Below are 13,999 nucleotides of genomic sequence, written 5' to 3'. Positions count from 1 at the left end.
AAGACAGAACAGAGAGAAGCATGTTAGTTTACTTTTTGTTACTCAATTATGAAGATTGAGTCATTAAACTCTATACAACTATGCATTTTAACTCAACAAGATTCAAAACTAATCTTTTCTTACAAGTTTACCATGTTAGTTTACTTTGACTCCTCTAATCTCTAAGAATCTATGATGATAAATTGATAATTGTCCTTTATAGATCATATACTGATATACCTACAAGTTTTTGGTCAATATACCTACAAGTTTTGGTCAATATACCTACAAGTTAGAACTACAGACTATGGTATTAATTGTCTCATTGTTTATGTACTGTGCTTTGTAAACTTTTGTGAAAATAGAACATATAGATGAAAAATGACAAAAGACCAACCGATGAACAAAATTAGTATATCATATGAATTTCCTTTTATAATGAAAGAATCAATTGAACCCATCTGGACCGGAAATTTTGCAGGCATCAGACTTTGGGTTAAAGAAAAAAGCTAGGCTCAATGGAGGCATGTACAGGAAAAAAAATCAAACTATAATGAATAAAATTTTGGCACAAGGAGTGCCCCTAGCAATATCAGACTTAGTTAGCTGCAGCAATTGGGGTCCTAGGCCTTGGACTTGGCAGGCCCATATATGCAAGCCTAGGTGAGATGCGGATCTTTGGACTGGGCCTAGGAGATGGAATTGGGCCGGACATCGAACGACCCACACGAGGAGATAGATTGACCTGTTCCATTGCTCTGGTTTGTAGTTCACTAGGGTAGTCTCGCACGCACCCAATTCTGGCTCCATTTCCAGTAGACCAGTTGCAAGACAAGCGATTAGCCATGGGGGACATTGGTGGTTTAGCAATGCCACCATCAACGTTCTTATTTACTTCAGAATGAACGGCCGCAATCGGTGCCTTCTTGGTCAGGTCATCGACACTGGTTGCGGCTGCCCCTTCCGATTGCGATGACTTCAATGAGTTTTGCTTTGTTAGTTCACCTTCAGTTTTCCTCATTGAAGGATAATCATCATCAATCGCACACCTCTGTAGAGAAAATTGAAAACATGTTAAGTGAGTTTAGCAACTTTAGCTTATGCACTCTCAATAATGTAACAAACTAACAACAACATATCATATAGTGAACAAATTTGATGACGCTGAATTTATGTCGTATAGACAATGTACCTTGACATTAGTGAGATCGACATTGTTGTCTTCGAGGTAGCTGATGAATTCCATGAAGTTCTCTTCTGTTGGGTGGTAATGACCACTGTAAGGCCAAATAGCCTGATATAACAAACCAAGTTAGAACATGACATAAAAATTAAGATCAAAATTAAACAGATGCTTAATGTGGTATGTATTTCAGAGGGCATTGGATAATTTAGTACCTCAAGAACTCCATCATGGGCAACCAATCTTCCAGCTGCTGTAGTAGCACCTCCGGATAGAAAACTCGAATGTTGAAACTGACCCTTCTTCTTCTGACCAACATACAAAGCCCTTGTTGTGCTCAGCACAAATATGGATTTCGAATCGTCAGTGCTATTAACAAGGTTCCCACTTTGCTTATATATTAGCTTCCCATCGTGCAATACTACTTCATAAGCTTTCCTTTCTTTCTGAAACATCAAATACAAAGATAACAAATCAGATATTTATGGTCATGCAGCAATTATGTAACCGTAACTAGATTGAAAAGAAAGTTTGGAACTAACCGGTCCGAGGTACTCAATGCATTGGCGCTGTAGAACCGTCCTCGAGCATTTCTCAAGATTTATTTCTTTGCCATCTCCAACATCCAGCCTGCATTATACAAATTGATAAGTAAGTTTCAAAGATCACATCAGAAAATGACCAAACATGTGTTCATATGGCGAAGGCAAATCAAATTAAGGCCCATCACTTACCAGTAGAAGAAAGGCTGGGTGCTCTCACTCTCAAACCACAAATCATAGTAGAAATGTAAATTGTGCCCATACCGATGGCGTGGATCAATCTGTAGAAGACATCCAGAAGCAACAGCTTAATGTCAGATCAAGCACGTTTACATTACAAAGAACATATGTTTAAATTTCATTTCATTAGAAAACTGTAGCCTTGGGCCATAGATGAAGTGTTAACTTACAGCTTCAAGCCAATGTTGAAGAGCTAACTTTTGTGCTTTCTCATCCTTTGACAAACCTTTCCCCACCTGAAATAATAAATTGAAAAGTGTAAGAACTCAAATGAATACCTCCAATAAGCTAAAGAAACATGAAACACATGATGTATAAGAAAAAGAACACACCCTGGCAGCTCTAGTCTTGGCCCTTGCCCACCGGGAAACGGCGGTTTCTGGCTTCTCAACATTGAAGAATGACACAGAACTCTGCTTGAGAGCTGCAGACTCCAAGGTTTTCCACCTGAAGCATTTGAAAATAATCGAATTAATATAACCATATATTACTTCAAAGAAGAAACATAACAAATTCAACCAATTGCTTAGATAATTACCACATCTCTTTAGGCCCCGCTGGAGAATCTAATGTGCGTCTCCACCTAAACAATACGAACACAACCAAATCAATCAAACCATTTTTAAGCAAAGCACAACTCAAACTGAAGCGCACTAGGCAAGTGACTTAATATTTACCATAGCTCCTCAGCCACCACTGCACAATCTGCCAGGTTTCTTCGAGTTCGATAACTCTTGTAAACCTTCTGAAGTGTGACTGCTGCAGTGTCAAGCTCCTTAACCGGTCTAGGAGAAAACATATAATCCGGTTGAGACACAGCAAGTGCGGGCATCGGTTTATGCTTCAACTCATTTTTGCCTTTATAAACTTCCGTCCCCAACATTTCCTTAAACGAGAGGCTCCTATCCAAGATTACATTTTCAGGCTTGCAGTCCTTCAGCCGGCTCGAATTGTTAAGGCCACCCAACTTATTAGACTCATCGGCGACGGTCATGGTTTCGGTTTCCGTTTTGGTTTCAGAACTTCTTTTGAAGCTGTGGGTTCTTAGTATCACACCCCCAACATTGGGACTGATCAAACTGGAGTTGTAGACAAAATCGAAGAAGTTGTGCTTCTTAATTTCTTTCCAGGCCAAGGCAAGTAAGGAATGAGACTGCCCCATAAAAATTGGTAATTCACCAAAATTGATGGGTATCAGACTCAAAAGACGATGAAGGGTTTTGGAGAATCCGAAAGGGAAACTTAGCTTGAAGATCAAATCTTTGACAAGTGATTGTTATGACTCTGACATGCTTATCCCCTCACTTATATAGTCTCAGAAACCAACACCAACCCCAACTAGTCCTTCAAATACGTGTAAGGAATTGGAAAAAGGAGCGGACAGGTATGTGTTGCTTTGGAATTAGATGAGAGAGACTGGTGGTGGTTTCAACGTTTTGAGTTTTCTTTATTTCAAAGAGCACGAGAGGTTTGAGCAATTCAAAGCTGGAGAAATAGGAAAACCAGCTTTTCTATCTGTTGGATTGGAGTTTAAGGGAGTGTGAACAGGTGGGTTATAAAGGTTTTCCACAAAAGATTGGAAATTTTGGGAGACAGGAAGAAGAAATGGGCGGTCAAAATAAGGAAGCTTGGTAGCTTTTTCCTGGTTTCCTTGAAGAAACACAGAAGTGGTTTGGTTTTAAACTCTGTGGAGGAACTGGGATTTTGGTTTTTTCTTTATATAAAAACAGTCAGCAACTTCAACTGGGTCTTGGTCTTCATGGACGCGCCTGTTAAAACGAGAGTCGCCTTGTACAGTAACCATTGTTGCTAACTGTTGCTGTCACAGTCACTGCGTCTGATTTCTCATATTTTTATGTCCCTTCCTTTACGGACTCATGCCAGTACCACTTTACTAGAATACCCTTTCCTTATTCCAACGTGTAGTCTCAGCTCAGCCACCCTTCAAGGTTTCAACCCATAAGGTTTTTTTTTTGGGTCAATAACCCATAAGGTTTCAAACTTTCAATATCAAGGATCCAACATCAATTCATCATAAAAGATCATTGAATGCAAGTTTGTGATGCTAAGCATTCTATTTTCATGAGAAATGATGGGATAGCTAGGGACTCCACAATTGTAGATAAACACTATTCCTAAATGACCGGATAATGCCGTTTGTACTACTTATCATATTAAATACAAATTCAGGGGTGAAACCACATATAAGGCTAGTAGGGCTATAGCCCTATCGAAAAACACCTGCAATTATTACCTAATATATATGTTATATGTGGTACACTGAGTTCGATTCTCACCCTCCTTCTTATGCGTTTTTCTATCCTTTTTTTTCTTCTTCCTCTTCTTTACGGTTCTTTTCCTTTTCAAAATTTTTTCTCCATCCTTAATTTCTTATACTTTACAACTTTGTCTCTATCTCTAAATTCTATATTGCATTTGTCTCTATCTCTTCCTTCCCAGTTCTTTATCCCTTTCAAAAAAAATTCTCTATCATGTACAATTTAATTTGTTTACTATTTTCTATCTTTAAACTCTATATTAATTTATTTCTATTATCACCCTATTTTTTTCTGATTATCTTTTTTTAGTTACTACATATTATTTACATATTCTTTAGGTATTTAGTTTTCTATAATAAAAATTGGAGTAAAACTAGCCATACCCACTTTTTAATAATGGTTCTGCCACTGACTAAATTAGTCTTTATATATAGCACAGATACAAGCGTCGTTAATATTAACATTTGCGCAAGACCAACAACCTTAGACATAGAAAGCCTCTTAGCGACTAAGTCAATGGAGGGAATTCACTAGAAACATATAATTTCACTTTCACTAGCGTGAGTCTGGCCATCAAAATGAAGCAAGTCCATCAATAGCAAAGTCAATATTGTAGAACATGTTATTTTGGTTATTGCTTGCGGAGTAGAAGACGTGTTTCATTACTACATGAATCAGGTTGTACAGAATTCTATTACACTTGCAAGGTAGCTATAGGTCAATATTATATAACACAACTAGTCACAGTCAACAATCAATTCAAGAAATTGGAATAATGTATGTCCCTTCAACATGCTTGACAAACAAACAAGCAAATGTAATCAGATCATGAATCAGACGTTTGCACGTCCGTCTTAATTGATTATTCACCCTCATAGTTGTTCAAATAGTTTTATTATGACTAGCTGCCTATGGAGACAGTAGCCATATTGATAGATCGTTGGTTAAAACGTCTATAATAAACCCTGTAAAACATCATTGTTAGTATAGAATAAGCAGGGATCGTTCTTTCCGGGGAATTGAAGGGAACTCTAAACTTTTAGTGTTAACGAATAATGGGGGGTTTTTGAGATTGATTATTAACTACTAAAATAAAACCTAACTTACTATTTACATGATCGACTTCTCTTTAACAAACTTAAACCAAATTTACCATTACACCACATAATTACAAGTTCGAACCTATCATGCATTCTAATTCGACCAACTACATACTTTTTAGACACCAATACAATTAGACCCTTAGGGAACATCTAATCGTGCAAGATTTCAATTAACATTTAGATTGACTTAGGGCCTAATCTAAATTTGCATGCAATCCAATTCAATAACACTTAGAGTGGAAATCAAATAAGATTACATTTAAGCATCAAATCTTTGTTGGAGACATGTTTCATGTATGGCGTCACCCACCATGGTTTCACATGCAAATTTCCAGAATTTTTACCACTTTTAATCAACACAAACCGAACCTACTTAGGGCATGATTCGATTTGTGTCAATATGGTTGATGAATCTAGCACTTAAACACAATCTTAGGGACTACATCCAAGCACTAAATTCATATGCACATATCTGAAAATTATCTAAAAGTATGAGAAAGATGATTAGAACACAATAATAGAAATACAAACTCATTAATTATAGGAAACCATCAATTTGGCAAAGAACCAAAAATCCAATAAAACAATTTGAAAATTTCGATTCTTAATACAAAACAATAATCACACACAAACATCATACTACAATCTTCATAGACAAAGTATTGTACAAAAATCAAAAACGAACAAACCCGTGGAGAAGAGTTGCGAGAATCACACGTTGTAGGAACCTTGGAGGTGTGTCTTCAATGGTGATTTCGGTGGAGATGGAATTTGTATATGGGAGAGAATGGTTTGCTCTTTTGGTGAAGGATGTTTGAGGTAGTATTTTGGTAGAGGTTTGGCTCTTGAATGCAAATGAGAAGTGATCCCATTTTGAGAGGTGAAGCCATCTATATATAGAGGAAAGATGGAGGGTTTGAAATTGATTCTTTCTTCCTATAATAATGTCATGTTTTAATCCCTAAAACATGGAAAGTTGTATTCCCTAAAACATGGCATGCTTTAATCCCTAAAACATGATATGTTTTATTCCCTAAAACATGCAATGTTTTATGCCTTTAATGATCATCTTCTATTTAATTGTTGCATGACTTGGCTCCATCTTTTTTTTTCTTTAATTATCTCTTTAATCCAATCTGAAAATAAGAAAATAAAATCATAAGTAAGAGATAATTAGTTTCAAAACCTAACAAGGATTCCTAGTCAAACTAGGAATATAAACCAATTATGCGTTTTAAACTCATGTAAGCACAAAAATGCATCCAATACCGCTCAAGACTCTTACTACGACTCAATGACTCAATAGTACAATAATAAGGGTTAAACAAAGTACAAATTGAGGTAAAAACATGTTAAGAACGTTGCACAAAGTGCTTCTATCAACTACCCCACACTTGGCTTTTGCTAGTCCCTTAGCAAAACAAAACTAAATGAGACACTATTGCCCCTAAATGATTGTCTCAGAATCTCAAAACACATAGTTTTCAAGTTTAAGCATTTGAATGTAAACACATAAATTCCAAGTTTCATAAACATGCTTCATAGTATGAATTAGTCAGATACGAGACAATAAGCATTTAACATGTTTAGTCAATCCAATCCTCCTCACAAGGCATACTCTCTTCTTTTCACTCAGATTCATGGTTATAATTCACACATAAGTATATGCAAGAGAAAGGATATTAAGGCATCAAATAACTTGCATATTTCAACAAATGAAAGCACTTTGTGAATAACATAGGAAAACCTCATTTAACAACTAAGTGCACAAATGGACCAAAACCATATGCTCAACTCTTGTGATCATCTCCACAAACCAAGATTTGCTCATTTTTAGAATCATTAGGATCATTAGATAAGGTAAATGTTTAGGCGTAGCTAAAGGCATGGAATATCAAGGAATCACAAAGGTAATCCTATAGACTTAGCAGAGTAAACATCATCCTTATGACACCACACACCATCAGGGCCGACTATAACAAGTTTGGTACAATCATCATTCTAACCACAAAGTGAACATGGACAAAGGTCAAGTAAAAATTTTTAGACCTTCAATTACAACTCAACTCCAAATCACAAATGAAAGACAACATAACATTTTTTTCTTTTCTTGCCGAGTTCATCATTCTTTTTTTTTCTTTTTTCTTTTTTCCGGCAATGCTTGCTTAAAAGCTTATTGAATTTTTTTTTTCAAATGCTTCCACCCCACACTTATTTCATGTATCATCACAACATCTTCTCAATAAGAATTCTGCCAAATCTATACGACAAGGTAGAGGTAACTATACTAAGCATGGAGATAACATATGTGATGAATAAAAGGCTCAATGTAGGCTCAAATGTGGTTCAACTAAGGGGTCCCAAACAGGGCACATATAGGGATATATGGTTGTTTGGCTAAAGTGGTGGTATTCCTAGAAATGATCCATAAATCATTTTCAAAATCAGAGCATTTTATGACTTAAATGTTTCAACAATCACAAAAGTGAGTTCTAGTAAATTCTAGAGTCCATTAAAAGCTATGACACATAGTTATTGAATATGCACAGAATAGTGAGGTTCATAAACAACCACGAAATTTCAAATTACATCTCATGAAGAAAGTACATATAGGCTCAAAAACTCACAGGTTGTTATGGACTTTAAACTGACCAAAACATGTATGTCATAATCAATTAATCCAAATCTCACATGTTCATACCAAATCCACATTATCAATGAAACTTACAATTCAATTCGTACGAAATGCAAAACCATCATCTATGTATTTTAGAGACATAATCATCCTAGACTTTAGGGGCATCCTAAGACTCAATAAAGCAATAATTTTTTATTTTTTATTTTTAGATTTTTTTTTATCATGACACAAACAAACAATGAAATTGCAACCATACCCCACACTTCGAAAATTACATTGTCCTCAATGTAAGCTCAATAGTAAGAATGTAATTCACAAGCATAGAATAAGATCACATATCAACACATATACAAGTCAACCATAAGAGTGAAGGGATTAGAAAATTCAAACTCCCGTAGACGACTCCCCCACAGATACGGTTGAAATGGGTTGCCTCCCATGCAGCGCTTGAGTTTTATAGTCTCTCAGCTTAGACTTTCTCATGTTCATTCTCCGTTAGGCGCATCTCTCACAATTGTCTCCTCATACGTGTGCTCCTCAAATGGCTCATAGTAGGGCTTAAGTCGATGCCCATTCACCTTGAATGCCTTCCCTGTTGTATCACTTTTAATCTCAACTGCACCATGAGCAAACACGTTAGTAACAACAAATGGGCCAACCCAACGCGAACGAAGTTTCCCTGGAAACAACATAAGCCTCGAATGGAATAACAGAACTTTCTGGCCCACTTGGAACTTATTTCCTCTAATCATTTTGTCATGGTAAGCACGGGTTTTCTCCTTGTAAATCCACGAAGCATCGTAAGCCTCATTCCTAATCTCCTCAAGCTCATTGAGCTGCAACTTTCGATGTAGACCTGCTTCATCCAAGCTCATGTTGAACTTCTTCACCGCCCACCATGCTCTGTGCTCTAACTCCACTGGAAGGTGACATGCCTTCCCATACACCAATCTGAATGGTGACATCCCAATAGGCGTCTTGTACGCGGTCCTGTAGGCCCATAATGCATCATCCAACCGATCACTCCAATCCTTCCTTGTTGGACCTACAGTTTTCTCCAGAATTCTCTTAATTTCTCTGTTAGACACTTCTGCCATGCCACTTGTCTGAGGATGATATGGTGTCGAAACTTTGTGGGTTACTCCATACTTCTTGAGCAATGCCTCAATTGTCCGGTTGCAGAAATGAGAACCTCCATCACTTATCAAAACACGTGGTACTCCAAACCTGCAAAATATGTTAGTTCTCAAGAAACCTGCAACCACTTTTGAATCATTAAACTTGGTGGCCTTTGCCTCCACCCACTTTGACACATAATCAACAGCCAATAAGATATACACGAATCCTCTAGATGAAGGAAATGGACCCATGAAATCTATACCCCACACATCAAAAATTTCGACAGTAATAATAGGAGTAAGGGGCATTTGATCTCTTGGACCAATCTTACCTGTCCGTTGACACCTATCACAAGAAACACAAAACATGTATGCATCTTTAAAAATAGTAGGCCAATAAAATCCACATTCAAACACCTTCAAAGCTGTTCTACGAGGCCCAAAATGACCTCCACATGCCTCATTATGACAAAAGTTAAGAATTGACCTATGCTCATTTTCTGGGACACATCTCCTAATGACTTGATCACTACATTGTTTCCATAAATACGGTTCATCCCACATATAATGTCTAGCCATTTTCTTCAATTTAGCCTTATTAGCATGCGAAAGTGTACTAGGAAAAGTCTTAGTAACTAAATAATTGACAATGTATGCATACCAAGGCACACTTACATTCATCCCAAAGAGTTGCTCATCTGGGAAAGTCTCACGTAGTGGCTCTCTTTCCTCATCTTGCACGATCCTACTCAAATGATCAGCCACCACATTCTCACTTCCCTTCTTATCTCGAATCTCAAGGTCAAATTCTTGAATCAACAGTATCCACCGGATCAACCTGGGCTTAGCATCTTTTTTAGTCATCAAATATCTTAAGGCTGCATGGTCAGAATACACAATAACTTTATAATGTAAAAGATATGATCGAAATTTTTCTAAAGCAAAGATTACAGCCAAAAGCTCCTTTTCAGTAGTCGAATAATTTATCTGGGCCTCATTAAGAGTCCTAGATGCATAGTAAATCACTGTAGGCTTCTTTTCTCTTCTTTGGCCCAACACTGCCCCAATTGCATAGTCTGAAGCATCGCACATCAATTCAAAGGGCAAGTTCCAATCCGGAGGACAAATGATGGGTGCACTAGTCAACAACTCTTTCAATTTCACAAACGCTTTCTCACATGCATCATCCCATATGAACGACACCTCCTTTTGCAATAGGGTACACATAGGTCTCGCCACCATGGAAAAATCCTTGATGAATCTCCTATAAAATCCTGCATGACCAAGGAAAGAACGAACCTCTCTCACAGTTGTGGGAGAGGGTAAGTGATGCACAATATCAACCTTAGCCTTGTCTACCTCAATACCCTTAGCAGATATAATATGTCCCAAAACTATCCCTTGATTCACCATGAAATGACATTTTTCCCAATTAAGAACAAGGTTAGTTTCTACACACCTTCTCAAGATTAACTCTAAGTTCTCTAAACATGCATCAAAGTCTTTTCCATAAACACTAAAATCATACATAAAGACCTCAATGCTATTTTCGATAAAGTCAGAGAAAATAGCAAGCATACATCGTTGAAATGTACCTGGTGCGTTGCACAAACCAAAAGGCATGCGTCGATAGGCAAAAGTGCCAAATGGACATGTAAATGTCGTCTTCTCTTGATCATCCGGATGAATGCATATCTGGTTGTACCCACTGTACCCATCTAGAAAACAATAGAACTCGTGTCCAGCTAATCTCTCCAACATCTGGTCCATGAACGGCAAAGGCATGTGATCCTTGCGTGTTGTAGCATTCAACTTCCTATAATCAATGCACATCCTATGACCGGTCACCAACCTCTGGGGTACCAACTCATTCGCCTCATTTTTCACAACAGTCACCCCACTCTTCTTAGGCACAATTTGCACTGGTGAAATCCACCGACTGTCCGAGATAGGATATATCACTCCACAATCAAGCAGCTTGATCACCTCTTCTTTCACGATTTTCATCATTGGTGGGTGCAATCTCCTCTGAGCATCACGTGTAGGCTTGGCGCCATCCTCTAAAAGTATCCTATGAACACAAGTTGTAGGGCTGATCCCCTTGATATCCGCCAAAGTCCATCCAATAGCGGTCTTGTTCCTCTTAAGCACATCAATCAATCTAGCTTCTTGTTGCTTACTCAGTGTTGATGACACAATAACTGGTAGAGTATCATTCTTTCCAAGGTACACATACTTCAAATGATCTGGAAGCTCCTTCAAATCTAACTTTGGGGCTTGTACCACAGATGGTAACAATTTATTAGTGGAAATGGGAATTGACAAGAAAGAGGGATACCTTTTGTATGGTTGAGTTTCAAGCTCATTCACTATTTCAAAAATTTTGGGCTCAAAGTCAGCCCACTCCTCTCTTGGGACACGGTCCCCATGCTTGTCAAATCCGGCCCCTTGCTCCATAGCTAATTGCTATGCTTCCAACGTCTCTGACATAACTTGTGCAATAGAATCATCCACAGAAAAACACGAGTTAATGTCAGAAACTGGGTACTTCATTACCTCAAAAATGTTGAAGCTGATAACATTTCCATCAAACTCCATCGTCAAACTCCCATTTGCAACATCGATGCATGTCCTTGCAGTTCTCATGAACGGTCTCCCCAAAAGTAGTGGAGTTGTTTCCAAGGGTGATACCTCCATGTCTAGCACATAGAAATCTGCAGGAAAAATCAAGTGACTGACCTGCACAAGGACATCCTCAACATACCCCTTAGGGTACTTGTTAGATCGATCTGCTAATTGGATAATCACATTATCATTCTTCAAAGGTCCTAATCCTAGTGATTGATAAACATTATATGGCATGACATTTATCGAAGCACCTAGATCAAGCATAACATTATCAAATAATGTGTTACCAATTTTACATGGGACAGAGAAACTTCCCGGATCCTTCATCTTAGGGGGTAGCTTCCTTTGTATGACAGCTGAAACTGTCTCATTCATCTTCACTACCTTTTCTTCCCTAATTTGTCTTCTTGAAGTGCAAAGCTCCTTAAGAAATTTCGCATATTTAGGGATCTGCTTGATACACTCTAACAATGGAAGGTTAACTTGCACCTTCCTAAAGACTTCTAACACCTCCTCATCAGATTTATCCTTCTTGCTCTTTGCAAACCTAGAAGGGAAAGGTACATACGAAATAGGATTAGTTTTAACTAATTCATTTGAGTTAGCATTTGTACCTTTGTGTGCTTCATGGATCGGCACACTCTCCTTCTTGGAGGTAGATGGATCTTTCTCCAAGACATTCATCATAGTCATCTCATCACCCTCTTCAAGAACATGGGTTGTTTGGGCCTTCCTAGCAATAATAAGCCGCTCCTTTAGCTCGAGCCCACTCCTTGTCATGATAGCTTGGGCTTGCTCATTCTTTGGGTTAGGTATGACACCACTTGGCAACTTTCCTTGCTCAGAAAAACGGCCCACGAAGTCTACTACCTGGCCCATATGCGTTTTTAGCTCCGCAATGTCTTTGCTATTCGCTTGTTGACCCACCACCAAAGTTTGAGTCACGGTATTCAATTGACTTTGTCCAGCAACTAAAGATTTCAACATCTCATCATAATTAGGAGTACTAGCCACGTTGGGAGGTGGAACATTGAGTAGTGGAGCTTGTGGTCTAAACAAACCAGCCGGACGAGGCCCAAATTGCATAGCATTCTGATGTGGCCTTAGTACATTCTCATTATTGGACCACCGAAAGTTTGGATGATCACGTAGGCCAGGGTTGTAGGTATTCGAAAATGGATTGTACCTTTGACCTCCTTGATAACCAAGGGCATTGACCTCCTCATACCCTCTAGTAGAAGCAACTTGAGGACACTGATCAGTAGGGTGCCCATCCGTACAGATTCCACAAACTTGAGCTCCACTAGTCTTCATGAAATGATTCATCATCTTGGACAACTTATCAACCTTGTCCTCTAGAGCAGAGCTTGAACTCGAGTTAGTCTCATGTACCTGCCGTGTAGAACTAGCAGATGTTCCAAATTGTTGGTTGTTCATAGCTCTCTTCTCCAAAAGATCTTTTGCTACTACATTGCTCTTGTCCAAAAACGATCCACCAGCAGCTGAATCAAGGAACTCTCTTTCCATTTGTAGCAATCCTTCATAGAAATACTGAAGCAACATACCTTCTCTAATGCCATGGGCTGGGCATGATGCTACAAGAGATTTGAACCTCTCATAGTAATTGTAGAATGACTCATCTTGTCCTTGCTTGATTCCTGTTATTTGTTTCCTGATGTGTGTCACCCTTGATGAGGGAAAATACTTCGACAAAAACTCATTAACCATTGTTGTCCATGAAGTAATCCTACCAGCAGGTACCTCAAACAACCACTTTTGAGCACGATCCTCCAATGAATAAGGAAACGCTCTCATCTTCACAATCTGAATGTCTGCTCCTCTAGGGCACATAGTCTCACAGTTGAACTGGAACAGAGTGAGATGTTGATTGGGGTCATCTCCTGAGAGTCCATGGAACTTAGGCAAATGATGCAGGAACCCACTCTTCAACTCAAAATCACTCGTCTTGCCCTCCTTTGGAACAGGGTACGCTATGTTAGAGGATGATGTCCCCCCAACTGCTCCTTCTACTTGGCCATTCTGCTCTCTGATCGATGCCATTTCTGGTTTTGGAACTAGGTTTTCCTTTGTTCGGTTTTGAACTGTGGGCACTGGATCAGGTAAATCGAAATTTAATTGGCCCAAAGGACACGGACTTGTCAACAATTCTAACTCTGAATCCTCAAAGAACAATGGATTGAGCCTACCACAACTTGATGAACCTGGAAATGGCGAAATGAACCCAAAGTCTCTTTCTTCTTGAAATGAATCTGACTCAATGGAAACGTT

The 13,999-nt window shown here is 38.5% G+C and overlaps 1 protein-coding gene across 1 annotated transcript; it reads right to left on the bottom strand.

The window, feature by feature from the left end:
- Positions 1-379: 379 nt before the first annotated feature.
- On the bottom strand, positions 380-3,606 carry LOC126805136 (IQ domain-containing protein IQM1). The gene is made up of 9 exons (XM_050532245.1): positions 2,622-3,606; positions 2,483-2,527; positions 2,277-2,391; positions 2,115-2,180; positions 1,897-1,985; positions 1,705-1,792; positions 1,378-1,608; positions 1,172-1,273; positions 380-1,030 (listed from the first exon to the last, which is right to left on the bottom strand). The coding sequence occupies exons 1-9, from the start codon at positions 3,104-3,106 to the stop codon at positions 578-580; spliced, it is 1,674 nt and encodes a 557-aa protein (XP_050388202.1). The 5' UTR covers positions 3,107-3,606; the 3' UTR covers positions 380-577.
- Positions 3,607-13,999: the final 10,393 nt, after the last annotated feature.

Source organism: Argentina anserina, chromosome 1, assembly GCF_933775445.1.
Source record: "Argentina anserina chromosome 1, drPotAnse1.1, whole genome shotgun sequence".
Lineage (NCBI taxonomy): Eukaryota > Viridiplantae > Streptophyta > Magnoliopsida > Rosales > Rosaceae > Argentina > Argentina anserina.
Note: the sequence above shows the minus strand (reverse complement) of the source record. Positions and strands in the feature narration are given on the sequence as shown.

Coding starts and splice junctions, on each gene's coding strand:
- LOC126805136 (XM_050532245.1), bottom strand. CDS start 3,106: ATGGGGCAGTCTCATTCCTTACTTGCCTTGGCCTGGAAAGAAATTAAG. Junction 2,181..2,276: donor CCAAGACTAGAGCTGCCAGG/GTGTGTTCTTTT, acceptor TTATTATTTCAG/GTGGGGAAAGGTTTGTCAAA. Junction 1,986..2,114: donor TTCAACATTGGCTTGAAGCT/GTAAGTTAACAC, acceptor TGTCTTCTACAG/ATTGATCCACGCCATCGGTA.